This window comes from Geotrypetes seraphini, chromosome 11 (assembly GCF_902459505.1).
Source record: "Geotrypetes seraphini chromosome 11, aGeoSer1.1, whole genome shotgun sequence".
Classification (NCBI taxonomy): Eukaryota; Metazoa; Chordata; class Amphibia; order Gymnophiona; family Dermophiidae; genus Geotrypetes; species Geotrypetes seraphini.
In genome coordinates this window covers 25,506,783-25,533,467 of record NC_047094.1, presented here as the reverse complement: position 1 = coordinate 25,533,467, position 26,685 = coordinate 25,506,783, and the positions used below count along the sequence as shown (strand labels likewise).

Here is a 26,685-nt window from a genome sequence, read left to right as displayed (position 1 = left end):
AGCAGAAGATCAGGGCAGTAAGTCTAGTCTGCAATGATCCTCTTCCACTGCCACCTGTGTCAGTATCCAAAATGGAACTAATGACCCCTGAAAATAGTCTTGTGTTACTACAGATAGGGGTCATCTCATCCATATGCGCCTCATATGGAAGGCAGACCCTGGGTGTGATTTTCTGCTGGTGGCTTGGCATTGTATTGTTTTGTTTTTTGTTGTTTTTTATTTTTTTGGGGAGGTATCAGGTGTGTGATTAGGGAGATGTGGCAGTGCTGAGAGTCTGTAGCCCTATGTAACATTTTCGTCAAAAGATTATCTCTGTTGTGGTTTAGAAGTGAATCCATTCACAACACAAAGAGAGAGAAAGTGAAAACCAATTGTGACAACTAATATACAGTTTTGTTATTTAGCATTTAAATGCCCTGCCACAACGTTACATGCCTGGGCTGACAGAGCAGAGGGCCTGCGCTATGAGCAGAGGCATGCAATGCGGTGGTCATATGTTAACTGTGTACTCTGTGCAGATTCTGGGCACACACCCTGCATTTATTTAATGCACAGACTTTGAAAAACACTTATTAATTTTTGCATTAAATGTGCAATAAGAGCAAATCTTACAACTCTAAGGGCCTGTTTTACAAAGCCACATGGCAACAGCCCTGAAGCCCTTTAATCTCTATGAGCTTCAGGGCCATTACCACGCTGCAGCCGCTAGTGCGGCTTTGTAAAACAGGCCCTAAGGTCCGTACCAGGTAGACTTCTAAGGTCTAAGGCCCAGAAATAACAAAGAATAAAGACATTTTAATTTAATCATGAAATTGCAATTACAGGGCAGGCTGGATGGGCCATTCAGGTCTTTATCTGCCGTCATTTACTATGTTACTACAGTAAAAAAAAAAAAAAAAAGACCCCTAAGGTTTCTCTAAATTAAATATTTGAAAATGAATAAAGATTTTTTGTAAAAAAATAAATTAAATATAATATTTTTAAACTACAGTATAATCCTGTATAAGGGTCAAATATTTCAAAAGAATAAAAAATACCTTCTAAAACTGTTTCTTCCTTCACACCTCTCCGAAAAACCTATACTAACCCACACTAAAATAGTATTTTAAATATGATGCACTGTCCCCATCATGCACGGTTTAAATATTTTGTGGGATTTAAAAAAAAATATATCCCAATTACAAAATGTCAATAATTTTAATAAATGCTTACATAGACTAAAGTTGAACTTTCTATAAAACTTACTTACCTTCTCTCTTCTGATATAGTTTTCAATTTGTTATGTTTGAAGGATTCTAGTATTCTGTCCTCAGGAACCGACGGCAGACTGGCTGCCATTACCTACAATCATAATGCAAAAATGGTAAAGAGCTTTCGCGGCATGGTTCGTCTAGATTTTAAATAAAGGTAGTGTGACAAGGAAACAATTTAGACCAGTAGTTCTCAAACCTATCCTGGGGGACCAGCAGCCAGTCGGGTTTTCAGGATATCCCCAATGAATATACTTGAGAGAGATTTGTATATAATGGAGGTGACATACAAGGGGGTGCTGAAAGGTCCTCATCCCAACCAACTTCCTAACTTCTGAGTGTCATTTTGCCACTGCAGCTGAAATGAGCATTATTTTATTTTGTAAAGTGCCAAATCGCAGAATCGTAAAGCTCAGATTGAACCATGTCAAGGAATAGGAATTTCCTGACAGCTTGAAGAAAACACTGAGTGACAAATGCCCACCATACTCCACAATGAAGAAGTGGTGTGCAAACTTTCAACATGTAGATTGAGACTAAAGATGCAGCAAGGTCTGGAAAGCCTCAAACGTTGTGGACCTGATTCTAGCAGACCGGTGAATATAGGCTAAAACAACGGCTGAGACACTACGGATAACCAGGGAACATGTTGGGTGTATAATCTATGAGCAGCTGGGTATGCAGAAGCTGTCAGCCAAGTGAGTGGCCAAATATTTGAATGCTGATAAGAAATGACATCGAATGGACACTTCCAAGTTGATTTTGCAGCATTTTCAGTGAGCTGGTGCCACATTTTGGAACGACCAGCAACTGTTGATGAAACATGCTTACACCCAATATTCCCTCTAAGCTGTGCGGCCGTGCAGCTTCCTTCACACTGTAGCACACCACTTTCTGATTGCCACTCACTCCGGCTCAATACACTGCTCCCCAGATCCCCCTTTATTTGCCTAAGCCTTCCCTCACAGTCTGGCATCACTTCTTCCTGCCATCCCCTCCCATACAGCTTACCATTAAGACATTCTTTGGCCCTGCTGAAAAGCTGCCTGCAGCCTGCACCAGACCTTTCTCCCTGCCTCAGGCCACCTCTTTCTAAGGGAAAGGCCCGGTCATAGAGTTCCTATGAGCATTGGAGCAGCACAGAGCCGGCTGGGGCTAAAAACCTTTTGTCCGGTATTTTAAAAGGGGGGGTGGGTGGATTTTCTATGTCTTCTGAGATATATTTTTTAATTTTATGCTTGGTTTATGTTTTTTTGTTTAATGGGTCTTAAAAGGAACATACTTTAGTTTTACAATCAGTGGTGGTCTCATATATTATAACGGTTTTGGTGCCTTGATACCTGATGTGCTCGTGATGGGGCTCTGAGGCTCCACAAAGTATGACAAGAGCAGTGGAAGGAGACAGATTTATTTAAAACACTTGTAAGCTTGCATATCAACCATTTATGCGGATAACTACGATACATACATAATTAAAATAAAACATTACATACAGATGCCAGCGTGCTCTTTTCTTTTTTCCAACAGAAGCAAGGCTTTTTACTGCTCCCGGGGGGGCAGTAAAACGCTTTGCTCCCACATCTACAATAAAAAGCCGCATTTTGGTTTTACCGTGGATTTACCACAAGTCCCTGTTCCCCTGTCATTCTCTAGTGTGAATTTCAGACTAATTTTGAATTGATCAATGTTAACTAACAATGGAAAAAGAAAAAGCAACTCAAGTGTGCTCATTTTTTGGAGGATTATATATTGTTAGATGAGGGGGTAAGAAGGATTTAGGTTTGGAAGTTGAACAGAAACCCTTGTAGTGTGTGACAAACCCGTGGTCAGCTATGTCCCTGTGATTGATAAAAGCAGAATACGATCCCTGATCAGGAGAGCTGACCAGGTTAAAAGCAATGAGGTAGAAATGGCTGACTACCCCTCAGACAGTGAGGTAGAACAGGAAGGGTATGAGCCTAAAGTTATTCAGCAGAAAGTGCCATACCAGCATAAAGATCCCAGAAAGCCTACTAGGACTTTTACTGAGACATGGAGACCTGGTCCTGCAGGGTATTCACACTATTGCCAGCCTAGGAGAAACCAGCTTTATTTCCCTAGGGCTTTTCAGCTCAACCCCCCTCCTAGGAGAGAGGGGTGTGACTATGACACACTTAAAAGCAGAGCCCTGAATCACAGTAAGAGGGAGAAAGGAGAGGCACAAGCAGCAAGGAAAGCAAGGCATACGCCCCAGGAGGAGTGCAGCCAGAAAGATGAGAGGAAGAGTCTCTCCCTTCCACCTCACAGCAGTGAAGATGTGGTAATGGCTGAGGACTCGCTAGTCTGGGTCCAGCTACTGAGGGCCTGTTGGAAGCTGAGGCTATGGACAGACTTGACCATTCAAAAAGCATGCTGTATTCCTGAAGGGATGGAGGTTAGTTACTAAGCCAAAGTAAAGAAAAGGGTCTATGGGCTAGATTCACGAACCTGCCTGATCGGCCCAATCCGGGCAGTTCTGATGAATTCCCGATTCCCCAAATATGCAGATGGGGGCGATCGGAGGAACGCCCCCAGCTGCCTTCCTGGATCGCTCGATAGTGATCCCAGTGCATGCGCAGACCATCTGTAGATGCGCTGAACCTCAGGGCCGGCATAGATTTGGGAGCCATTAGCATTGTATTGTCAAGATTAAATACCATGTTTTCTGTGAATGATACACCATTTTATAGTAGAAGAGGGGTGGGAGGGTATTGGAGAGTTATTTGGAAATTAATATCAGGGAGGGAGGGAAGGGGGGAGGAGGGATTATTATTTATATAAAGACATTGCTGATAAGATTTTCAAGTGATTTGTTAAGTTTTGATATGTGTATTGTACAGTTGTTGAAAGATGAAAAAATGAATAAAGAATTAAATTAAAAAAAAGATTAAAAAAAAATAAATAAAAATAGGCGATAGTTTTATTGGAGCCCACGGGCTTGTAGTGCGGGGAAGGGAGGCAGGCAGGCAGCGCGTTCGGGACAGGCAGGCAGGCACATTTGGGGCTGCAGGATAGGGGCTGACAGGGCAGAGAGCAGGGCGGCAGAAAGCAGGGCTGAAAAGGGCTTCAGTGACTGGTCTTCAGCAGTCACTTTTTTTTTTGATCGGCCAGCTCAGTCGGTGTTGCAGGGTTTTGTTTAGTGAATCGCATCCCTGCCTACTTTGCATGCCATTGCTCTCATTTGCATGCACAGATCGGAGGATGGTTAGCAGAGAGGTAAGTGAATCGGGCCGGGGTCGCTAAGGGGTTGCAAACTGATTGGTACAGATTGGTTTGCTTTGTGAATCTAGCCCTGTGTTTGTTCACTGGAAGTACAGAGGTTTGAAGCTTGCTGACTCTCTGCACAGAGACCAGCTGACCCTAATTAAGCAAGGCAGGAGAAAAGCTTCTATCTTTTGTTGTTTTGTTTGCTGAGAAGCTGAGCAGTTAAACTTAAATACCTGTGATAAGAACCTCTACAGCAAGTATACTGTGCCTGTAACACCCTGCTTTGCCAGCAGTAAAATCAAGTCAGCAACAGGAACTCCAGAGCTGAGGTTTGATTTTACTCTCTCATTTTGGATACTTGTTCATATTTTATGTTTTCCTTATGGATTTATTTTCATGGCATAGTTGAACTGTGAAATCATTTGCCACTTACCTGCACCCTGGTGAAGAGGACTGCTTTACTAATATAAAGTCCAGTGGAGTTACATGGAATGTATGGTCATTTTCTGACAAGTATTTGAACTATTTTTGTTTGTTCCTGATTATATGATTATATGACTAAGGCCGATGGTGCTCGGCCAATGTACCAAAATAAAGCTTAATACTGTTTGATTTAACCAAGCTTGGTTTGCTTCTCCCATCTTTTTGATGTGTATTACTGGCTCAGTGTAGCCTGGTCAGACTAGGCAGAGGCCTAGGTCTGCTTGAACCTGAAAGGCCTTTCTCTTTCCTGTGGAAGCCACGCTGACAGGCCAGAGTAACACAGTGCTAAGCCGCCTGCAAGTCTAGGCAGGGGTTAGCCATGTGACAAGTGGCAATGATGGATCAAGTGTACTGTTGGCTGGATAAAGGAATGCCAGTTATTCTGGTATTCCAAGATCTGATTGCAGTGTTTGATTTAGAGGATCTAGGTAGGAGTTAGTGGAGCAATGCTACGTATGATTAACCCCCTCTTTTTCAAAGGTGCGCTAAGCTTTTAGCGCGTGCTAAACATTAGTGCACGAACGCTAACGCGTGCATGTTATCCTATGGATGCGTTAGCAGTTAGCACCCACGTTGATTTAGTGCACACTAAATCTGCGCTAAAAGGCTTAGCGCGCTTTTGAAAAAGAGGGCCTGTTTTACAGAGCCGCGCTAGCGGCTGCAGCGCGGAAACGGCCCCGAAGCCTCTAGATATTTAAAGGGCTTCGGGGCTGTTGCCGAGCGGCAGCCGCTAACGTGGCTTTGTAAAACAGGCCCTAAGTCATGTTTAAAGAAAGATATTATGGAGAATGTGGAGTCCCCCAGAGATTCTCACTCTCCCCCTTGTTATTTAATATTTAAATGTAAATTTTTGAATGTACATCAAAATTAAAGACAATGAAATCAAGCAATCATCAAAAGAAAACATCATAAAATCAAACCCACATTACATTATTTCTAACAAGGGGAGAAATAACATTAAAGAAAAACAAGGTAAATAAGAGAGAAAACTAAGTCCTTCACACTTACAGTTACCAAAATATTAGATCTCTTAAAAATCAATACTTTAGCTTAAACAATCAACTTTCTTCTTGCCTTCCTCTACAATTTTTAAATATAATTTTGCATAATTTTCAAAGATGGCTTTGTCTTTGCCCCTTTTCCCCTCCCCCCAATCACCATGCGCCAGCCCAGCCCAAACCAACTGCTGCTCAGGACATATCAAGACTTACAAATCTGGTTACACCACTATGATGCTGAGCCAAAACAACAGTCCATGCAATGGCGGCACTCAAGTTCTCCAAGGCCAAGGAAATTAAAGACCCAAAAGTTAGCAGGAAAGTTCAGAGCCACAGTGTTTTGGGATCAGGAAGGTATTGTGTAATGACTATCTTTCAAGGGGCCAAAAAGTTAATGCAGAATATTACTGTAACTTGTTGTGCTGATTAAAGGAGGCATTGAATGAAAAAAGGAGAGGGAAGCTGAGGAAAGGCATTCTCTTTTTACAAGACAATGCACATGCACACAAGACTGGCAAAACGATGGATGTTTTGACGCAGTTGGGGTTTCAGTGCATAGACCAGTGTATTGCAAACTGTGTACCACAGGACGCTAGCGAGGAGAAGAAGCGCCTACAGGATGTGCCTCTCGTGATGAGAAGCATGTCTTGTAGTCAGTCAGCCAGCGCCAGCACCTTTCATCCTTCAGCACCCCCAAAAAGCATAGTGATAGTAGGCTCAGGGTCCTGTCTGGAGGACCTCTGCAAATGAGCGGATGTCGAAGTGATGATGTCACATATGTGCATGATGTCATTGTATCAATGCCTTGCAGCTGCGGCCCCGAGTTTAGTGTGCCGCGATTACAAAAAGTTTGCGGGACACTGGCATAGACCATTCACCCTACTTGCCACATCTTGCTCTATCGGACTATTTTCTGTTTCCAAACTTTAAGGGCGACAATTTTCAAGTGATTCAGAGGCGATTGGAGCAGTGGAGCAGTATTTCAGTGAGCAGACAAGAATATTTTTGGTAAGGGTTACAGAAACTTCAGATACGATGTGCCAAGTGTATTGAACTTAGGGATGAATATGCGGAATTACTTGTAAATTTCATGGTTCCACACCATTCCCTACTTGGTTGGGCTGAGAACTTTTCAGCACCCCTGTACAAATTTGTCTTATGCATATTCATTAAGGATATTCTGAACACTCGAATGACTGGTGATCCCCAAGGACAAGTTTGAGAACCACCGATTTAGACAATGGGCACCAGAATATGAGAATATACACTTGCAACGCAAAAAACACAACAGATACTCTGAGAAGGGGATATTCCTATTGAACAGATGCAAGTTAACAATATGAGTAGAAAGTAAACTTATAAAGGGTGCATAGGAGCCAGTTCTTTGAACAAATACCTTGAGAGGTAATTTTCATTGGTGTAGCACTCCCAATAATTTTGAAAAAGTTGGCTCCTATGTAAAAGGGCCATAATTATCTTTACCCACTGTCCTGAATGTCATATAACTGTTAAAAAATACTGAACTCCAAGATTAAAATTGGCAGATTTAAGGTTATCTGGAAATATTGGATGATTGGAGGCATACGCACTTTAGATGATGTTATTTCTGATGGTAAGCTGCTTGATTTTTCACAATTGCAATGCAAATTTGGTCTTAATAAAACACAAAATTATAGATGGTTGCAGTTGAAGCAAGCCATTCAGGAAGGGTTCCCTGAATAGAAAAATTTGGAGGTTCAAAATAGCTTGCCGGTCTTATGTTTTCAGGTGGACTTCCTGGGTCACCAGGCCGCTCAGTGGTATAAATTAATATCTGGATTTTTGAATAAGAAACCAAAAACTGGTCTGCGTGACATTTGGAGCATTGAGATAAAGCATCAAATTACTGCATCTCAATGGCCATGAATTTGCTCTTGGAGGATGAGATGTACAATGTCTGCATCTATGAGACAAACATGGTTTTTCTTATTACATAGAGTATTTTGGACCCCAGTTTGTTTGCATAGTGTAGATAGTTCTAAATCTAATAGATGTTGGCATTGTCATCTGGAAGTTGGGACGTTAGATCATTTACTATACTATTGTCCTTTGATATTAAAATTCTGGAGATCGATTTGGGATCGGGTTAATAATTTATTAGAAAATCCAGTGGCACTATCGTATGATACCATTTTATTTGGAACATCTATGAGGGCAAAAAGTCAAATTTCGGCAAAAAATAACAAGCTTTTGTTTATAATGATGGGAGTTGCCATGCAGCTTATTTTAAAGAATTGGAAAAATTGGGATAGATTAAATTATTCATTCTGGTGGGAATCCCTATGTTATATCTTTAAAATGGAAAAGTTTATGGTTATTATAAAAAATTTAGAAAGTTTGTGAACCATTAACTAAATATTGTAAATATTGATTTATTTGTATAAATTGGGGAAAACATGCACATCCGGGGAGGGGGAAGGGGATATGTTTAGTGATTTGTTAAGAAATATAGAAGGGATGATTACAATTATTTTATGAGGTGTTTGTAAATTGAAAAGTGGGTGGGAGAAAATAAGTCTTGTCTTTATTCTATTAAGTATATTGTGCGATAATGATATTAATTGATGTAAATGCACCATCTTTTGTGCACAAGATGCTATACAACTTTGCTGAAATTGTACAGGCTAGGAGACAGCCAGTACCAATGCCAATTTGAATGTTCAACGACAAAGATCTCCAAGCTAGTCCTCAGTACACACTCAGCCAAAATCTGGTTTTCAAGATATGCACAATATGTATTAAATAGGTTTGCATGTGCTGCCTCATATCCCAAGCAAATTAATTGTGGATATACTGAAAACCAGACTACCTAGGGCAGGGGTGTCAAAGTCCCTCCTCAAGGGCCGCAATCCAGTCGGGTTTTCAGGATTTCCCCAATGAATATGCATGAGATCTATTAGCCATACAATGAAATCAGCGCATACAAATAGATCTCATGCAGGTACAAACGACACTGCCAGGAGTACCACGGAGAACATTCCCGACAACTTTGGAGCTCTGGGAAAGAAGCTGAAGCAGATAGGAGCCCAGGTGGTTTTCTCATCGATCCTCCCAGTAAGAAACAAAGACAGAGCTAGAGAAGAGCGCATCCAACGGTCTAACGAATGGCTCCACATGTGGTGCATAGAAATGAACTTTGGATTCCTAGACCACGGTGAGACACTCCAGGGACTACAGGGACCCGACGGACTCCACCTAACCAGGAGAGGTAAGAACGTATTCTGACATCGCCTGGCCCGCCTACTCCGCAGGGCTTTAAACTAGGTAAGTTGGGGGAGGGCACATATTTATATCCCAGAGCAGTAAGAAACCACCCGGAGGAGGCGAGCAACACCCACACTTCTGGGTCTAAGGTAAGTACGCATGCTATCCACGATAATTTAAAGGGAAATATCAATGATAATTTAAGAGTCACTCTAACCCAAAAGGGGATCTCTTCACAGGTATGGAAGGCTATGTATGTTAATGCACACAGCTTGGGCAATAAAATTTTAGAGTTAGAGACTGAAATAATAAACGCTGACCTAGACGTGGTTAGCAATATCAGAAACCTGGTTCACGGACTCGCATGGGTAGGATATGGCTATACCAGGCTACAATCTACTACGTCGCGACAGAGAGGGCAAGTTAGGTGGAGGGGTAGCACTATACACTAAGGATAACATCAAAACTACCAGGATTACAGATGTTAGATACACTGGGGAATCCCTCTGGGTGAATCTGGCCAGAGGAAATGAAAAATGCCTATACCTGGGTGTAATATACAGACCTCCAAAACAACAGGAAGACAAAGACTTAGAACTGATTGAGGACATAGAGAACATCACTCTACGGGGAGACACGGTGCTGTTGGGGGACTTCAACATGCCCGATGCAGATTGGAACACACTCTCCGCAACTACGTGTGGCAGTAAAAGAATTTTGAACTCCATAAAGGGTGCACGACTCAAGCAAATGGTGTTGGAGCCCACCAGGGACCAGACAATACTGTTCCTGGTACTCACCAACGGAGATAGCGTCTCGGATGTCTCAGTTGGAGATACACTGGCCTCCAGCGACCATAATATGGTATGGCTTAACCTCAAGAAAGGTTTCTCAAGGTCAAACACAGCAACTAGGGTTCTCAACTTTAGAGGCGCAGACTTTGACCGTATGGGAGATTTTGTCCGTCAGGAATTGCATAAACAAGCACTACCTAACAATGTGGAGGATATGTGGTCGACTCTGAAGTCCACCCTACACGAAGCAACAAACCGCTACACAAGAACAATAAGTAAACACAGGAAGAACAAAAGACCCCAATGGTTCAGTGCAAAAATTTTTGACCTCGTTAAAAAGAAAAAAGAAGCATTTATCGCCTACAAGCATTTAGGAAAACGAGAGGCGAAAGAAGACTATCTAGACAGATCTAGAGCTGTCAAAATAGCAGTCAGAGAGGCCAAACTCCAAATGGAAGAAGATCTAGCACGGAACATTAAAAAAGGAGATAAATCCTTCTTCAGCTATATTAGTCACAGGAAAAGAAATAAAGACGGGATAGAATGCCTGAAGAAATCAGACGGTAGCCTTGTAGAATCAGATTCTGCTAAGGCAGAATTACTAAACAAATACTTCTGCTCAGTCTTCACCTGTGAAGCACCGGGAGCTGGTCCACAGCTTCAGACGGGAGACAGCCAGAAGGACCCGTTTCAAGATTTCGAGTTTACACCCAGTAGCATCTACTACGAACTATCAAGACTCAAAGTAGATAAAGCCATGGGACCAGACAACGTACATCCCAGAGTGCTAAGAGAATTGAGTGAAGGCCTGGCAGAACCATTATCTGTTCTTTTCAATCTCTCCCTACGCTCAGGAAGAGTCCCCTTGGACTGGAAAACCTCCAACGTTATCCCATTCCACAAAAAGGGATGCAGGACAGAGGTAGCAAACTACAGACCAGTGAGTCTCACGTCTATAGTGTGCAAGCTCATGGAAACACTGATCAAAAGACATCTCGACATAATCCTAGACGAGGAAAACCTACGTGATCCCCACCAGCACGGATTCACCCAGGGCAGATCCTGCCAATCTAACCTGATTAGTTTTTTTGACTGGGTTACTAGACAGCTAGATGCCGGAGAGTCACTGGATGTGGTATATTTGGACTTTAGTAAAGCTTTTGATAGCGTCCCACACCGAAGGTTATTGAACAAACTGAAATCAATAGGGTTAGGGAACACTAACTACATGGGTTGAGGATTGGCTGAGTGGTAGACTTCAGAAGGTGGTGGTAAACGGTACCCCATCCAAAATGTCAGGCGTGATCAGTGGAGTGCCGCAAGACTCAGTCTTGGGCCTGATTCTATTCAACTTATTCATAAGAGATATGACCCAAGGACTTAGAGGAAAGGTATCAATGTTCGCCGACGACGCCAAACTTTGCAATATAGTAGGTAAAAGCATTTTGCCTGATGATATGACGCAAGATCTACTACTGCTTGAACAGTGGTCGGCAACATGGCAACTAGGCTTCAATGCTAAAAAGTGTAAGGTAATGCACCTGGGTAAGAGAAACCCGCACAGAACTTACATACTAAATGGTGAGACCTTGGCCAGGACCACAACGTAACGTGATCTAGGGGTGATCATTAGTGAGGACATGAAGGTTGCAAATCAAGTGGAGAAAGCTACCTCCAAGGCAAGGCAAATGATGGGTTGTATCCGTAGAGGTTTTGTCAGCAGGAGACCTGAAGTTATGATGCCGCTGTACAGGTCCATGGTGAGGCCTCACTTGGAGTATTGCGTTCAATTCTGGAGGCCACACTACCGGAAGGACGTACTGAGAATCGAGTCGGTTCAGCGAATGGCCACTAAGATGGTCTTGGGGCTCAAGGATCTCACGTATGAAGAAAGACTGAATAAACTGAGGCTGTACTCACTTGAGGAACGAAGAGAGAGGGGTGATATGATTGAAACGTTCAAGTACATCACGGGCCGTATCGAGTCGGAAGAAGATATCTTCTACCTCATGGGACCCTCGACCACCAGGGGGCATCCGCTGAAAATCAGGGGAGGGAAGTTCCATAGCGACTCCAGAAAATACTTCTTCACTGAAAGAGTGGTGGATCATTGGAACAAACTCCCACTGCAGGTGATTGAGGCCAACAGCGTGTTGGACTTTAAGAGAAAATGGGATATTCACATGGGATCCCTAGGGGAGTGAAACCAGAGGGCGGGTATTTGGAATGGGCAGACTTGGTGGGCTATAGCCCTTTTCTGCCGTCTTTTTCTATGTTTCTATGCATATTCATTGAGGGAAATCCTGAAAACCCAACTGGATTACAGCCCTCGAGGAGGGACTTTGACACCCCTGACCTAGGGGATACTCCAGAAATGGCTTGAAAAACACTGGTATAGAACTCTGACCACTAAATCATGTTTAGAATAGCAGCATTTTACAAATAGAGCACTTACTTGTACATGCAATCCATTCATTTTAGAGGAGGGATTGTCAGCAGATTTTGCAGGTTTGACTTGGCAATCAGGATCACTGAATTTCAGTCCATTGAGCTTAATATCATCATTCATACTAATAGCACCATTGACAACAACGCTATCTGGCAGTTCTTCATGCTGGGGAATCTTGCCATCAGAGTCTTGACAAGTAGAACAAGAGTTCTGTAATGTACTAACTCCATTTCCAGTCAAAACTCCATTACAAGATTTAGAATGGCCATTCTCTTTACCTAATCCCTTCGACTCTTCATCAGAGTCTTCAGAAGACTCTGCAATGTAAGGGACTAGAACGTTAGGATTTAGTTTGGACTTGCCATTCATTATTGGCTTAGAACATGATTCACTGGGAGTCATTTGCTTAGCAAATTTAGTAGCCACTGGAGAAGCAGTTGCATTTGAGGTAGACTGTATTGCAGAAGAATTAGTAACAGTAGATGAAGGAACTGGTTTGTTTAGAGTCTCCACGGGACCATTGTGAAGACCGGGCTGCAACTGACTTTGGCAAGCAGGTATTTTGTTATTGTGAATACTGATTGTGATCTTTTGCTTTTTCGGAGGCTCTGGAATAATTGTAGGTCTGTTGATTGCCCAATTTTGGAGAGATGTTGAAGGTGGAGTTGAAGCTGGCCTGGTCACAGATGAGCTACTGGCACTGGCTATGGAACTGCTAGGAGTTTCTTTCAATGCTCCAGCACCATTTAAATGATTAGTGCTCTGCAAATTAAAAAAAAGTGCAACTTGAGTATGCAAATTAATATTGACAGAACATACAATTTCTAAGGGCTACAACTCTTATCTTTTTTGCTGAGCCATTCCAAAAAGGCTGCAGCTGCAGAAAAGGAAAGGCATTGTAATAATCCACATCCTTGGATAGAAAATTAATTTGTTACAAAGGTTAAGTGATAATCTCATAAGCTATTTGATATCAAATTGGCAGGGTTTTGTAGCAGGTGTCAACAGATATCTTTGAAACTATAAGAATTCTATTTAATGTTATTCACATGTAAGTGTTATTAATCATTGAAAATTTGGGTATAAACCTTTAAACAGATGTCTTATCCATTTAATAAGTTATATCTGCTATTTACCCAGAACATTTCTATAAAAGGTGCTAAAAATAACAGAATTTGCAAGTGTAAATTTGAGCTTCCTGAAGCCTCTTTGCTATAGTTGTCATCTATTCAAAAAGAAATTTGGTGGACCAGCTACTCCAGGGAAGATTCACTACTGTTCCAAAACTTTGCCATTTGAAAATAATGGTTCTTACTGTGGCTCAAGAGTCCCAAAGCTTTTAAAATGGCTTTGTAACACTTTCCAGACCAATATATTTCAACAACTTTTGTTTCATTTCTTCTGGCATTTCCTTTGGTTGTGGCACAGCATTCTTACAGAAACACTGTGGCAACTACTTTACGCTCATAATAAGGTTCAATATATAGTGAACAGGGCTGGCAGCAATCAAGACTGTCTGTGCTCAATAAACAATCTCAACATCAATTAAATTTGGTCAATTGGTTGATTAACTAAGGAGTAGTTACTTTTTCACGAGCGACATAGGGGTTGGATAACTTTGTTCCTTAAACAAATGTAAAAACTGTTATGTGTTTACTCGGGTTCCCTTTATCTAATATTATATTTTGTTTAAAGATCAGAAACACATTCTTTACCCTCTACCAAAACTTTCATAAAGGCCTAAAAACCTCTCTTTAGAAAACATTTTACTCCTCCCCCTACAAACACGCTATGTCCAACAGAAACCAAACAAGACACAAACCACGATCAAGCTGTCTACATACCCTTCACCTCACAAACCAGGAAAAGTGACTCATACCAGGACCCATAATGCCAAGATTATAACACTAGATATGGCCAGTCTTCTCTCCAAACCATATACCATAATCATAAGTCTACATGAGCACAAACCAAAATATCTATGTCATGAATCCTAATGAAATAGTGTAAATCCTAGATATGACCAGGTTCTTCTAAATTGTAATTCAAATTGAACTCCTCCTGCGGCATAGTAACAATCCATAAATTCTAATGTAATGTAATGAAATATAATTCTGTGTGAAATATGAAAAAATATGGGAACTGAGGAGGGGAGGCAAAACCTTTTAAAGCTATCTTTAATTCTTACACACACAAACTTATAGTAAATACTTAAACTGATGCTGCTACCTAAAAATATAAATATATATATATATATAAACATTTTGTGTGCTTAGTGAGATTGTTTGCACACAAACTTATGCCAGCCTAATTTATAGGCATGTATTTTTTGCTGTTATGCTAGTATTCTAGAAAATAAAATAAGCACCTATGTTCATTTTTAGAATATGTACTAATCAGGTGCCTTCTGGGTTCCTATATAAAAGGTGCACATTATAGAATTGTCCCCTTAGCCAATAAATTTTGCCACTGAACATTTGAATTTATATTTAAAATCTCTATTAGAAAGACAAAGAAAACAACAAGGGATAAACAATTATTTACCCCCAAAACTATAATCAGTCTCCCTCCCTCCACACAAGGAATATCTTATTGAAGTCATAGAAACTGTGGCTGACCTTTGCTCTTATGGCTTTCCATGATAAAAGGTCCCCCTTATCAATTGAATGTTTGAATTTAATCGCCCACCCCTGTTCTGCCGCATATCACTTCCCTTTTTTGAACACACAACTAGCTGATTTATTTTTCTATGTAGATCTGGCCCCAATTTATACAAATAACTTATGCTGTCAGCAATACCACTGTTTCTTTTTTGTTTTATAATTCTTTATTCATTTTCGTATGTTACAAGTGTATCAAATAAACTCATATAAAACTTAAAGATACACACTTGATTAACTCACATATTAGCATCAAATTTAACATTTCATTAGAAAATTAGTATTCTATAATGTTAAAATATTATGTAAGAAATCTAAATTTATATCATTCTTATTGAATATAATAATCCCCCATCCCTCCCTCCCAATTCAATAATACATAAAATCATCTTTATTGTGAATTCATTCAAATATTGATATATTATGTAATAATCAGAAATAAAATCCCACCCCTTTCCCCTCTAATCAAATATTCATTCATTCATTCATTCATTACAAAAATCTGTTAACGGTCCCCAGACTTTCTGAAATTTACTCACATAACCTTTTTGCGTTGCAATGAATACTACTGTTTCTGAATATTGACCTGTTTATTTTCTAGCCATCCTCTCAAGGTTCATTGAGAATACCGCTTATTTCCATGCAGGTGACTACCTTCCTGACCTGGGTTTCTGTGGCAGAGAATACACCCAAAAGATAGACCAGCTCTCTCAAAATTGCTTAGTGAGCCGGCAAAAAGGATCATCACAGTTCCTAAAGCTTGGCTGATGAGGCGTCATCATCTTGTTTAAATTAGGGAAGTAGATATATTGAAAAGGGGATGTAATGTCCCTGTTGTTATCTTATAAAGAATGAACAAATAATCTTATCTAATTCTTCAGCCTAAGTATTACCCAAAACCATTTTATATAGCAAAGCTTACCTTCATTGTGTGAGGTGGAAGCAGTGGTCCAATAAATGCAGAAGGAGCTTGCTTACTATTTATCACCCGCTGAGTGATTATAGGTCGAGGTGAAGACTGTCCTGGTGTATGAATGGAATGACTATGATCTCCTCCATTTTTCATATCGTGGGATCTAAACAATTAAAAAAAAGAAAAGAAGAGAAACTAAAAGAAAACTTGGGGAAAACATACAACTGAAAAATGAAAGCATTTTAATATTTTGATGGTACCTGATGTAAAATAAAACATAAGCTTGCTGATTAAGCACTGATCTGATGTCACTGTTAGACACAATGGAATCATTCATCTGGTACCACTGACCATTGCTGGCCTGCAAAGAAAGAGAGGGGATTAAACAGCAGAATTAGAGCAAAAGGTGTAGCCCTAGACTGCAGCACATTAGACTGCTGTCCTCACTTTTGCTACCCGATGGTTCCAAAAGAAACATTTTGCTAAGTTTAGCATTATTAAATATGCCTAACATAATAAAATACCTGATAAGTAAGGTGGAAGTCCCACTCAATGCACACCACATAGCTCCCAGATGAATTTTACCAAAACGCTTCTGTTGAATCGAGCCCTATTATTATGTATCTTCCTCCCCTCCACTTCCTACCCCTTTTTTTCTTTCTTTCATTTTTTTTTTTTTGTTTTATGTTTTTTATTCATTTTTCATATAACAACAAGTTCGATAAGTTTAAGAAGATTTGGGGACCATTAACAGATTTTTGTAATGATTGATATAATTTTTCCCATAATAAGATACTTGATAAAGGGGGGGGGGGTAGGTTTATTCTCTTTATCATAAATTATAAATAAATTATCATAATAGTTGTTATATTGTGTGCAACTAACAAAATAAGGGGAGGGAAAGGGATTCATAATTGAATAATAGTTGATAAAATTATTAAATTTTATATGATGTCTAAAATTATAGTAAGGATTATATAAGATATGTTGTATGTACAATATGTTATGGAGATATCAGGTGTATGAATCTTTATGACACTTGTTGTTATATGAAAAAAAAAATCAATTAAAAAAAATGTTAAAACATATAACAACAAGCGTACCACTTAAATTTATACAATTTCATTACAATTTCCCTTTTTTTCTTTCAAATTGATGCATTTATTAACCTACCATCCCTCCCAACCAATAGACATAAGAAAAACTCACATCTGAATTTTGTTTTTTCCGCCTGTTAAGAGGATGTAAACTTAAAAAACATCATCAAAATCTTTTTTCATATAAAGCAGCATTATGGGGTAAGGATTTAGAACAATTGCTTTTGCTTCCTGACACTTATGGGGAATTTAGGAGACATCTAAAAACATATCTGGTTTTGAAGTATTTAGGCCGCTAATTCATAAAAATTTTATTATGCACTATTTTGATCATTTTAGTGTCTCTAATTATTGGCTTTTAACTTTTTTAGTTCTATTCAACTTCTTTTATTGGGGTTTTTTGTGTTTTTTAAAAACTATTGTAAACTGCATAGATCTTTACGGTCTTGCGGTATATAAACTGATTATTATTATTATTATCATCCTGTCTCCAATATGTCAGTCCGTCTGCTCCATCCTTTTTATTTTATTATGCCATTACTTTTATTTTATATTACGCTTTGTAAAACTTTTTTTTTTTTAAACTTTTTACATATTGAATCCAATGTAAACCATTTAGGTACCAGTTTGATATCAAAGAATAAAGAAACTTGGAAACATTTATCTCTGTATATACCTGCAAATGACTCAGTTTTTAACATTTAAAAGCCAGCTTTTCATTTATTACTTTGCTTTTGATAAAGTAGCAATTCTCATTCCTTATTAATGTTTTGTCTTATATGATTTGCTTTTCTTTTGCCCTCATCTTACAAAAGATTTTCAGGAATTTGTGCAGGATTTTCCAATCATACATGCGAGCCTTTTACAAAATCCTGCTTGTTCTAATTGCCACACTGGAAACAACACTCCTAACTAGGATAGGGCAGAATTAAAAAAACATACATTAAAAATCAGGACCAGATGATTTAAAAAAAAAAAAAAAAAAATGATGTTTATGATTATCAGGAACAGTGAAAATGCCCTTTGAAAATGGTAACAAAATTCAAGGAAAGGAGGCGTAGACATACTGATCAAACTCATAGCAGTCGCCCAACACTATAAATTACAGACTACTCACTCCCATTCTCAATGGCTGTCAAGTCACACATTATGTTTAATGTTCATCTATACACGGATCAGTTTTATTTTCAACTCCTTTTAAAAAAACATACCTTTATGTAACAGTAATAGTGCCCAGCATGACAACTGAAACCAGTATGAACCAGGACAGCATAGAGCACATAAATAATTGGTTCCCCATTAGGCTGAGACATATATGGACGAATATCCAGATATTCTGGATATTTCACCTCCTATACACAGAAGGAAGAAAACACAGAATTCTGTTTTAACATTACTGTAGAAAATACTGCTTTTTCTAAACTATAATGTAAAACAACAGGTCTCAAGGCACACTATGAACACATATTCATAATATGTTGGGACCTCTAATAAAAGATTAATATTTGCTGATGAAATAACCAGTTCATAAACAGATTTTGAAATTCCTCAATTTGTTTTTAGTTCAAATCCTTTTATTGGCAGATTAAAATCCAAACCATATGTCATACAAATATAACAACATTAGATATGAAAAACACTTAACACAAAATATATAAGAGAGAGACTAAAGGACTAAATCCTGCCCCCTCAACCCTCCATCCTCTTCTCACTGAAACCCTCCCCCAACTCTCTCTCCACCCCTTAATTGCAAAACAAACTTTGGGGGAGGATAGTGTTCTTATAGCTTCCCCATAACACTGTACTCTTTTCAACTCTCCCCACCAACGTATACACAAAAGTCAGAGTACTTTAACACATGTTGAGCTAGAATTATTGGTCTGAATAAGTTATCATCATTTGCCCTAACAGAATTAATGACAGAGAACCCATACAATAAGCTGGTAAAGCAAAATGTGACATTTTATATTTACCTTTGTAATCTTCCCACCACTGAAATTTGCAAATCTCTTCAGAGATAAGGTGAGTACATTAGAAGATCGATGGATAGTAAATCTCTTTGATGCAGGAACCATCTTTTTACATCTTAAAAAAAACCGAGACAGTAGTTCAATTTTACTAAAGCAATATACATCTCTCATGTTTTCACTTTGTCAATTTCTTGGATTAACACTGACATGTCTTCTAAACATGAATATTACAAAGACTGTTTCTTTTCATTACTGCATTGATTTGCTATGAGCATCCATAAAATTGTATGCATTGAATTTCTAGTCATTTGCTGTGTAAATTGAATAGAAATATTAGGTCAGTAATCTTCTTTCTTGTAGATAAATCTAGTGGTCCGTGAGCAAGGAAAACCCTACTTCCATGATCCGAAGGAATGGCTTCCTGCAGGAAAGCTTGTAGCCTCATCTCGCCGACATAATCGCAAACTAGGAACACTGTCTTGACTGTAAGATCCAAAAGAGAAGCCTCCTGTAACGGTTCATATGAAGCTAAATTGAAACCTTGCAACATGATGTAAAGGTCCCAGGAAGGGAAAGGGGAACGCACCAGAAGGCGCAACCGCGGAGCCCCTTTAATGAACCAGGCGACATCTGGATGAGAGGCCAGGGAGCCTGTTTACCCCCACGCTTAGAAACAGGAAAAGCCTGCCATCTGCACTTTCAGTAATCCTACAAACAGCCCCTTCTGAAGACCCTCCTGCAAGAAGTCCAGGACTATCGAAATTTAAGCTCACAAAGGCTCTACATCCTTCACCGCACACCAGTGCTGAACAGACTTCCAGGCCTTAGCAGAGGCAGCAACTGTCAACGTCATCTTAGCTGAGAAATGTGGTGATGACCCCCTTGTTCATCAGAGCTGCCCCGCTCAAGAGCCAAGCCATAAGCCCAAAGCATTCCAGATTCTTAATAGGGACCAGTACCTGAGTGAGAAGATCCACTTGAACAGACAGTCTGAGGCTTTCGTCCATCTGGAGATGGATCAGATCCGCATACCATGGTCTGCAAGATCAATCGGGCAGCACTAGGACCACCAATCCTGGATGTTTTGCAAGCCTGGGGATGACTTAGCTGAGCAGGGGACACAGGGGAAACATGTACAAGAATTCTGTCTCTGGCCATGGTTGAACTAATGCATCCAACCCCTCGCTTCTGAGTTCGTATCTTTGGCTGTAAAAATGAGGCTTCTTGGTGTTCACTGCTGAGGCTATCAGATCCATCTGTGGAGGCCCCCACTGCCAAACTATGGCACTGAACACCTGTGGAGTCAGTGACCATTCTCCAGGTTGAAATTTTGTCAACTGAGAAAGTTGGCCTGCACAATTTCCATTACAGCCTGAAAGTGAGCTTCTGCCCATCCAAAGAGGAGTTGAGCTTCTAGGCACAATGGAACACTCCTTTACTCTTTTATTATCATTTAAAGTTCAATTTAATCACTCTCCCATGTTCATTGACAGACTTCTAATCCCTTACGAATCCTCTAGGTCACTGAGATCATCTCAGCAACACCTACTAACCATTCTTTCAATCCGGAAGCTTTTTTACAACACAACACGTAAAACCATCTACTCGGTAGTTGTACCAACAGTTTGGAACGCACTTCCCCTTGACAAGAAACTAATTTAAATAACTTTAAAATTAATTTTAAAACTTTTCTTTTTAAGGATGCTTATGAGATCTACGATCGATAACAAGGGGGGGGGAGGGGAATCACTATCAAATCAGTAAAGATGCTTGCTCCAGTCAACCCCTTCCCTGATGTTTTTCCCTGTACCTCTTCCTTTTATTTTAAATATTGTATCCTTACCCTTTTCTCTCCTCGTTTTATTTTAGTCTCAATAGTTACTTTTAGTTTTGTTTGTCATTCCCCTGATTTTTAACTATTTTTAAAAAATCATTGTAAAGATGTAAACCGCTTTGGGTCCGAGAACACTCTGACTGCCTTGCCCTCCAGAGACTTCTCTATAATGCCTGAAATGAACATTCGTGTTCCATGCACGCACTACTATTATATCATTTCATAAAAGACTCTCTGAATACACAGCCTTTTATAAAATATATGTAGGGCTAGATTCTGTATATGGTGTTGAAAAATCAGCACCAAAGCAAATTGATGCTAAGCACTATAGTATAAACCAGGGGTGTCCAACCTGTGGCCCGACGGACACATGTGGCCCTGTGAAGTATTTTGTGCGGCCCCGGTCGAGGGCGATGCAGTGTTTTCCTCTGCTGCCCCCTGGTGTTTACTGTCTTGCCGGCTCCCTCCTCTGTCTTGCTGCAGCGTTTGCGCGGCCCCAGAAACATTTTTTTCAGCCAATGCGGCCCAGAGAAGCCAAAAGGTTGGACTCCCCTGGTATAAACGGTGCTCCGAGTTGGATGCTATTTATAGAATACATAGAAATAGACGGCAGATAAGGGCCACGGCCCATCTAGTCTGCATAGTGTCAGAATTCAGCATGAGGATTTCTACCAACTGAAACCTGATGTAAATCTTTGCACCTAAATTAGGCATGGATCTGCCTTATTCTATAAAATTGCACAGATTCTAGGAACGCCCCTAACCTACTCATGCCCCTCCCACAGCAAGGCCCCCTTTTTGAACCGTGGATTGAAAACAAAGTTTTATTTTCTTTTTCTTTCCAGCTTATGATTTATCTTTAATCTTATCTATTGTTTTGCCTTTTGTCTTTGTTTTGTTCTATTTCTATCATTTAAATTTCTCCAGAATTCTACTGTTCAACGGCTCCCCCTTCTGCTTCTATTCCTTTCTCTCCTCTCTTCTACCTTCCAAAGTATTTAGATCAATGCTGTCTTGTTAAAATGTTTATTTTATTTTTATTTTTCCTCTAACTCTACTTTTCACTTCTCTATTACCCTCCAGGTACTTTAGTTAGATTGTGAGCCTTCGGGACAGTAAGGGAATTTTTCAAGTACCTTTCTTATTTCTAATCTTAATGTATATTTTCTGTAAACCGCTTAGAACCTAACGGATGTAGCGGTATATAAGAAATAAATTACATTACATTACATTACAAATGCTAGATGAATGGCTCTGAGCTCCAGGCAATTTATGGACCACATATGCTGAGCCACAGTCCAATGTCTCCAGACTGGGTGTCCATTGCATTGGCCCCCCAAACCATAAAGGCTGGCACTGATTGCATCTCTTTCTGGGAGATACCAACAGAGACATGTCCCTGGAAAGAGCAGCCGACTTCAGCCACCATTGCAGGTTGCTCTTCACTGTAGGAAACCAGGGGAGTGGGTGTTAAAGCAAGTCCGTCTGTAGGGACCTGTGAGAGAGAAGAGAGTTTTGGAGGGGTTTTATGTGCGCTCTTGGCAAAGGAATTACCTCTATGGTCACCGTCATCAACCCCAGAACTTGCAGATAATGCAATGCCATGCCATGGGAGCCTGTCTCTGTAGCAGCTCCTAATATGCCTCTGGAGCTTCAGCCTGTTTGGCTCTGGAAAAAACACTTGGCGCAGGGCCGTGTCGAACAAGAATCAAGATACTCTAGGCACTGAGCAGGTTCCAACTGATTCTTCTTGAAGTTGACTATCCAGCTCAAAGTCTTGGAAGAGTTGCACCATTCTCAAAACTGCCAGCTCGCCTTCTTCCTTGGACAGAACTCTTATGAGCCAATCGTCCAAATATGGCTGCATTTGAATCCCAGCTTTATGGAGGTGCACTGCTGCCACCACAACTGTCACCTTAGTAAAGCGGAGAACTGGAAATGCTGCTCCCTGTGGGCCGGGAAGATGGGAATATGAAAATAGGCCTCCATCAGACTGAGGGAGGTAAGAAATTCTCCTAGCACCACTGCCGCTTGGTGTCCATGCAGAAGTGCAGTACCTTCAGTGCCACATTGACTGACTTGAGGTCTAGAATCTGCTTCCAGACATCTGAGCTTTTCTTTGGCACAATAAGCATATGGAATATCTGCCCGAGTCTGCGATTGGCTCTATGGCCCAAAGAGCCTATAATCTTTGTACCGTAGCTCAAACTTTTAGGGTTCTTTCCAGCCAGCCAGAGAATCCACAAAGTGGTCTGGTAGGGAGGCACAGAATTCGCTTTTGTACCTCTCTCCAAAGACAACGTCCAAGACCCAGAGGTCTGTGCCAATCTGAGACCAGACCAACCAAAAGGCCAACAGCCTGTCACCTACCTTGGGGAGGGGGAGGGCTGACCTGACGTCATTGTGCTTTCTTAAAAGCTGGGGAGGAGCGAAAGCCTAAGTCTTGCTATCTCCTGCTCCCACTGAAACTCTAATTTAGCCCCTAAAAGGATATTTGCATTGCTTGGTCTCCCACATAAGGACGGAATGTTTGAGAGCCTTGAAAACTGCCCTGTCCCGAACTCCAGGCTGTCCAGGGTCTGCTGTCTGGTAAGGCCTTAGGGCATTGGCAATCAGGTCATCTAGGCCCTTGCCAAAGAATATCTGCTCCTGAAAAGGAAGCCTGCTTAACGTAGCTTTAGAGACAGTCACCCACCCACTGTCTGATCCAGAATATCTGTCAGGCGGAGATAGTATAGGCCGAAATCTTGCTCATAATTCTGATGATATCATACAGAGCGCCGCTATATAATTCACCTCAGACATGAGCATTTGGGAATCATCATCTTGCAGGTTTGAGGCTCGAGACAGGCAACTGCCACAAAGGAAGATGCAGTTGTCACTTTAATCCCTAGAGCCAAAGTTTCAAATTGCTGCTTGAGAAGTAAGTCCACTTTGTGGTCCTGAGTATCCATCAACATCACCCCTCCTTCACTAGACTGGGAAGATTGTTTAGTGAACTGCGCCACCAGTGAGTCCACCTTCGGCTGAACAAAGAGCTGCTGAAAATTTGGTGCCATCAGATAAAGCTTGGCCATAGCCACTTGCAAGAACCCTTCTGGTGACTCCCAGTGGTCCATGACCAGCTTGGTGATGTCTGAATGCAAGGGAAAGAATGTGATTAGTCACAGAGCAAATAACTGAACACTGGGATGAGGAAGCAGGAGGGACTTCCAGCTTGAATTCTTGCAGCGAGGCAGAAATAATGCCTAGGAGCATAGAGGCTTTGAACAGCCTGTACACTGAGGGGTCTTCCCCCTGATCCAGGGCTGCCACCATCTCCTGACCGCCATTCTCATGCAAAGAAGTAGATTCTGCTAGAGAAACTTCATCGTGGGACAGATGTGGCACGGAATTGGACTTTCCATCCACCCAGTCTATAACAGATTGAATCTCCTGGTCCATGTCTGCGTCCTCGTCTTGTCGGGGCACATGTTGAGGGGAGTTCCCCTGTGCCACTGGTGCACTGCAGACACTGAGAACCCTTGGTAATTCAGATAGGCATTCCACATAAGGCTCACAAAATCTGGAGTGAAGCCTTGTACTGGGGTTCTCAAAGATCCTGGCAGGGACCCCCTGCCGGTCCTCCTGGATTCCACATCACCCACGCAACTGCGCTTGGCCAAACCACCTTTGGAGGGGCCTGGAAAGGGTCTCTTCTGGGAATTCACCTCCTGCAGATCCCCAGCCCTGGAGGACTCTGAGAAAGCTGAGCCCAAGGCTCCCGCACATGGGACATGGATGCTCCCCCAGCCGGCCATCATGGCATGATATAGAGGCAAGAAGGCCTGAGGAGTCAATTTTAAGTAAAATCAAGGGGTTTTGAGGGAGATGGAGGCTTCAGAAAAAAAACATTTGTTTAAAATCCAGGATGGCCACCACCAGTAAAATTGCACCAAAAATGACTCATGAGGACTTCACTGAAAGTCAAAAAATGCAGGGAAAGGGGTTTTAGAGGTGGGGGACCTAGGTTCTGGCTGCAGAAACCTTCAAAAATTAGTTTTGGAGACCCCCCCCTCTGATTTTTCCCATAGGTTACAATAGCCTTACTCACTGTGCCATGTGGTGCCTGCTTGCTTCAGCATAGGAACTCAGCTGGAACAAATGGAGAAGAGATCCGTTTCACAGATTTGCAGGATGAACCTGGTGTTCAGGCTGCCGGTTGGACTGAGCCTCAACCCCTGGAAAACTTCATCAAGAAGGGGGAAAGGGGGAGGACCATGCAGCTGGCCTTCTATTAATCTCGGCTGACCAAAGGAGCCCAAACAGCCTGCACTCAAGCTCCTGACTAAATCAGGGATGCGAGCAGCTACGCAGGGGACAGCTCCTGAGCTATAAAAAATACCAGAAGGCTAGCTAGCTAGGTGTCTATGAGGGGCTGTTCCTGTTAGCAGCAGACCACCATGGCACAGGTCTGCATCTTCTCCCAGGCAGAGGTCCCAACAAGTGGTAACCAAGCCTCCAAAATGAACACAGAAAAAAAATACCCAAAAATAATAAAACTGCAGAGTAGATCAGAAACGCTTCTGAGCAACCTGCTTACAGAAGACAAACTGAGGGGGCAAGAGCAGCTCCATGGGAAGGAAGTAGAGTTGAAAACATGATTTATAGTTTTCTGCACTTTAACCTGTGAGATGGGATACAGAACCCTATCATTTCAGGACTACTAAACCTACTGTTCTAGAAAAATTATTATGCACATCTTGTAAATAAGACCAGTTCTGCACACCTTATTCAAATGTACATATAATTTGACTTCAGTTTAGCCACTCATTTATTCCTCCCAATGACTTTGTCCTACCAATCTTGATGTCCATATCCCTCACCATGTCTCCCTATAAAGATATTTCCTTGCATTTTACTAATATGAATATCATCTCCATGTTATTTGAATATTCTACTGCTTGCTAGTGCTGCCCGATTCGAATTGGTTCAAAACAAAAACAAAAACAACAAAAAAACGGCTTCCCGATTCGCCTGACCCTCCCCCCATACCCCCTAAAGCAGGAGTGGCAGCTGTCGCACCTGCTTTAGAAGGCGAGGGGGGAGGGTCAGTTGGGAAGTGCTGCTGTCGGCTCCCCCCCCCGGCCTCCCCGCACTGTTTACCTTCCAGCCGGAACAGCCTGCAAACAAAATCGCGGTGTTAGCGATCTTAGTACCGCTTCGGAGCTGGTTCCTCCGTCGCGGTCCCGCCCCTCCTCTGACGATAGGCCTTCAACGGGGGGACAAGCCTTCAAGGGGGGAGGCAGGAAGACCTTCAAAGGGGGACAGGTCTTCAAGGGGGAACAGGCAGGCCTTCAGGGGTGGGATGCAGACCTTTAAGGGGGGACAAGCCTTCAAGGGGGAAACAGGCCTTCAGGGATGGTGGCACAGGCCTTTAGGGGTGGGGTGCAGGCCTTCAAGGGGGGACAGACCTTCAGGGGAGGGGGGTCCTGGTATAGAAGTACACGGAGGGAGGGAAGGGGGGGTTCAAAGAGATGTGCATATGCCGGACTTTGGGGAAGAAGAAATGGGTCTGAAAATAGAGGAGAGGGAGAGAGATGATGGACAATGGGATTTAGGGAGGGAAGGAACAGAAAGGGAGAGAAGTTGGACGCAAGGGATGGGGTGGAGGGGGGATAGAGATACTGGATAGGAGGGTAGTTGGGAAAAGAAAGGGAGAGATGGTGGACCCTGGGGTGGTGGGGAAGGAAGGAGAGATGCTGGATGAAAGGGTAGTTAAGAAAAGGT

At 41.5% G+C, this 26,685-nt stretch overlaps 1 protein-coding gene across 8 annotated transcripts in view; it reads right to left on the bottom strand.

Annotated features, from left to right (window-relative positions):
* Positions 1–26,685, bottom strand: part of USP42 (ubiquitin specific peptidase 42) — a 142,370-nt gene that overhangs the window by 61,057 nt on the left and 54,628 nt on the right. For all 8 annotated transcript variants that reach the window (XR_004541045.1, XM_033962763.1, XM_033962765.1 and 5 more), the window contains 6 exons: positions 19,086–19,197; positions 18,324–18,464; positions 16,276–16,376; positions 16,025–16,178; positions 12,449–13,204; positions 1,250–1,341 (listed from right to left, as the gene is read on the bottom strand). Coding sequence is in view for 7 of the 8 variants with exons in the window: in XM_033962763.1 (XP_033818654.1) it covers positions 1,250–1,341; positions 12,449–13,204; positions 16,025–16,178; positions 16,276–16,376; positions 18,324–18,464; positions 19,086–19,197 (1,356 nt within the window). In the remaining variant the exon portion in view is untranslated. The remainder of the gene's footprint in view (positions 1–1,249; positions 1,342–12,448; positions 13,205–16,024; positions 16,179–16,275; positions 16,377–18,323; positions 18,465–19,085; positions 19,198–26,685) is intronic.